Here is a 3721-nt window from a genome sequence, read left to right on the forward strand (position 1 = left end):
GATTTCAACATGCGGAGGCGAGATACCTTCCATCTGCGACGTGCCGCTGAGGTGTGGATTGGCGTTGCCGCAAAGAGTCCAGTCTACGTCATTCTTCCGGTGTGGACAGAGGAACCCCGGCCTGGAAAACTGGCTCTGAAAGAAAAATAAGTCATTAAGAAGGTGAGTAAACGCATCGATTTCCAACATCAAACTATCTGATGAGGAAAATAGACATATTTGAGGTTATATAATTACTATGGGTTTTTTCCTATCCACACTAAAAGCAGCTGTCATGTTAAGCAAGAAAACAACTGCCAGTTACAGCGTATTTGATCTTTAATTGTTATGTGAAGCAACCAACAAAAATGTCTTGTCTAAAGTAACAAGACTCAGGTTAAAGGTGCATTCACTTGTCTTCACGCCCATTGTCATTGTAGTTTAGTCTCCTCAAATTGCTTTATCGTTTCACAGCAGGTCAGCCAACACTGATCTAATTGACAGCAGAATGGCCAAAACAATGCCATTGCAGGACATTGCAAATTTGAGAGGGAACAACTGATCTAGAACCCCGACATTCAACTAGTGGATGGGTTTCCAAATGAGAGGCATAAATGAGAGCACTGCTTCTGAGGTGTGACACTTACAATCAAACCAAATCAAAGCTGTTCACATTCAGTCATTCAAAATGTGTCAATTATTTTGATTGAACCAACTGATCCCCCGTTTCCTCTTGTTTTAAAGCAAGTGAGCATAATGCCTCAGCTTACATGACCACGACTCATCACCATCATTTTAAACCATTAACATCACTCTCAACCTGACATCAGCAACAAACAACAGACATTCATAAACAGACAGAGAATGTGGTGCTGGAGACCTGATTTGGTCTAATGAGCGTGGATGTCCCATGCGACGAAAAGTCCCACACATGACCTCATTTACAAAATGCAAAGCTCACAATAAAGTCATTCACATGGGAGATCAAAAGAGATCAGGGAGGATAGCATTGGACACATACCATGACCACAAGCCTACAAGACACCGATGAATGTAGCAAACCAAATGGGCCATCATGTCACGGTTGTATTGGATTAAAGTGTTTGGATATTTGACATGGCATATTCCTATTGAGAGGTTGGCTGACACCTATAACTTACATTAGATAGCCAGGCATGCATTTACAAAATGCAGTGTCACTTTTTTTTAGATCTGTGTTTCTGAATTAATTTAAGGGTGATGAATACATTTGACCACAGTATTTGCCAGGATTTTCCCTGTCAGGGTCTGGCTTAAAGGTGATGCTTTAAACAACTGAACACATTGACAGCTGTCAATCTGACATGAGCACATGCATCCTGCAGATGGCTGATACACCTCTGGCTGTGCCTTGTCAAAAAATAAAAGAGTTAAAAATTCTAAAATGAAACATATTGGACTTCATTGGAACCAATCCTAGAAGGAATTTCCAATGTAACTAATCAAAACTTGATTTTTAAGAACTCAGTTTCTAACAATTCCCAACAAGACAAGATCATCCAACTGTAAAACATAAACGGGAATGAAGAAAATCTTACAGGAACTTCTGCAGCTGCCATGTGAATCATTTAAATGTCTAATAGTATGACATTTTTTCAGTACATTAAATTTAAAGATCTTCTAAACATTACTATCCAATGTTTAAAAAAACTACATACTCTTTAAAAAAAACTACATAGGAATCAAACTATCTTCTATGGATTTCAGTTTATCCAATAGGATCTTATTTGTTACTTGTTCCAACTGGGATCCTTTAGGAATTATTCAAAAGTAGAAATTCCAACAGGGATCCAGCACACATTCCTTTTTGACTATTCATGTTCATTTACGAGTTTGCGTCAGTTTAAGTGGTGATACCATGAAACACTGATTGTATCACATGATGCTACACCGTGATATTTTGATCATCTGATACCATCATTGTACCATGGTACTGCTGTCACAGGACTTTTCTGTAAAGGTGGTATTCCCAAGAATACCATGATATTGCCATGTTCTTGTGGCAGTATGAATATGATATTCAGAAAACCATTGTATTTATATGCTACTCTATGCATTTCAAAGAATGCAATGCATTAGAATAGTACAAAAAGAAATAGTACTGAAAGACCATGGCAATTGCATGGTCATTTGGTCATTTTATTAGTGACTTTAGCCAATACATGAAAAGGTACCATAGTAGAACAATAATATTCCCTGGAGTGCCATGTAAATATCATGGTTTTATAGGGGTGGGGGAAAAAAATCGATACAGCATAGTATCGAGATATTTTACTGTATCGATACACGGACGCCAAGTATCGATCTTTTATTGGTAGAACAATAATATTCCCTGGAGTGCCATGTAAATATCATGGTTTTATAGGGGGGAAAAAAATCGATACAGCATAGTATCGAGATATTTTACTGTATCGATACACGGACGCCAAGTATCGATCTTTTATTATACTATTTGGTAGAATAACAAAATCAATTTCTTTACAGTGCACAAGATGGTGTTGAGTTTTTTCTAAAATCCTTTAATGCACGGCAAGCCGTTGATTATCCCGCTTATTCCCTGGTCATTTGCCAGTATTGACAACTTAAAGCGGTGTATGATGTTAGCAGTGCAATATTTAACCGGAAGGGTAAAAATTAAGGTTATTTTTGTCAGTTACAGCTCGTTAGCTCTAGCTTTCTGCCCACTTCAAATCAGATACAGAGATGAAATAGTGTGGTAAGACCACATTTATTTGAATGAATTATGGATTGAGAGAGAGATGACAGTTGTGTGTGTGAATTACCTGCGTCTGTGCGTCTCTCTCTACAAACTATGAAGCTGTTTAGTTACTTCGATTTTACCTCGTTGCCGAGGAAGATAATGAAGCGATCTAGTATCTATGTTATTTTATTAATAAAAGTCGCGGGGCAGCACCGACAAAACGTTTCTGTGTGTGTGTAGTGCGATCTGCAATCTCCGACCTCTCTCCCTCTCACTGTGTTTATGTTAGTGTTGGGTGGGTCGTTCTTGAACGATTCGTTCATTTTGAACGAATCTTTAATGCGACTTGGGAAGAACGAGTTGTCTCGGGGAGTGATTCGTTCAGTCGCGCATCCGCAACATCCTATAGGTTCTGTACTGGAATTAGTCAAGTAGTTCATCTGTTTCGAGTCTTCGGGTTTTTCGAGTCGTTCGTACATCACGTGACAGCCCCATACACTTAACCAATGCAGTCTGAGCCAGAAAGAGAATTGATTAGTTCATCTCTCGAGTCTTCTGGTTTTTCAAGTCGATCGTTCATCACGTGACAGCCCCATAAGCAAACCCTATGCAGTCTGAGCCGGAAAGAGACTTAATAATAATAACCAACTCTTTATTTCCTTTGTTACAACATTCAGTGTTATGGAAAAGAACCATAATGACCGAAATTCACACATTTATAAACTGTAAGAAGTAAAAAGCTACAATTTGAGACCAGAAACGCATCATGGAACTAGAGTAAATAATAATTATAATAATGATGATGATAATAATAATAATAACTATGCACCCGTTTGTAAGGAAGCTTGTAAATTAACTAATTTCTCTATCAAATGTTGTCACGTCACGTGACAAAAGAACGAATGATTCGAAAGACTCGAGAGATGAACTAATCAATTCTCTTTCCGGCTCAGACTGCATTGGTTAAACTTATGGGGCTGTCACGTGATGAACGAACGACTC

General features: G+C 38.3%; 1 protein-coding gene across 1 annotated transcript in view; it reads right to left on the minus strand.

Moving 5' to 3' along the window:
* zcchc2 (zinc finger, CCHC domain containing 2) overlaps window positions 1–3721 on the minus strand; it is a 26695-nt gene that overhangs the window by 19136 nt on the left and 3838 nt on the right. The window contains exon 2 of the mRNA XM_016292100.1: window positions 10–135. Within this exon, the coding sequence (XP_016147586.1) occupies window positions 10–135 (126 nt within the window). The remainder of the gene's footprint in view (window positions 1–9; window positions 136–3721) is intronic.

The sequence above is a fragment of the Sinocyclocheilus grahami genome, unplaced genomic scaffold, assembly GCF_001515645.1.
Source record: "Sinocyclocheilus grahami isolate Dianchi unplaced genomic scaffold, SAMN03320097.WGS_v1.1 scaffold280.1, whole genome shotgun sequence".
Lineage (NCBI taxonomy): Eukaryota > Metazoa > Chordata > Actinopteri > Cypriniformes > Cyprinidae > Sinocyclocheilus > Sinocyclocheilus grahami.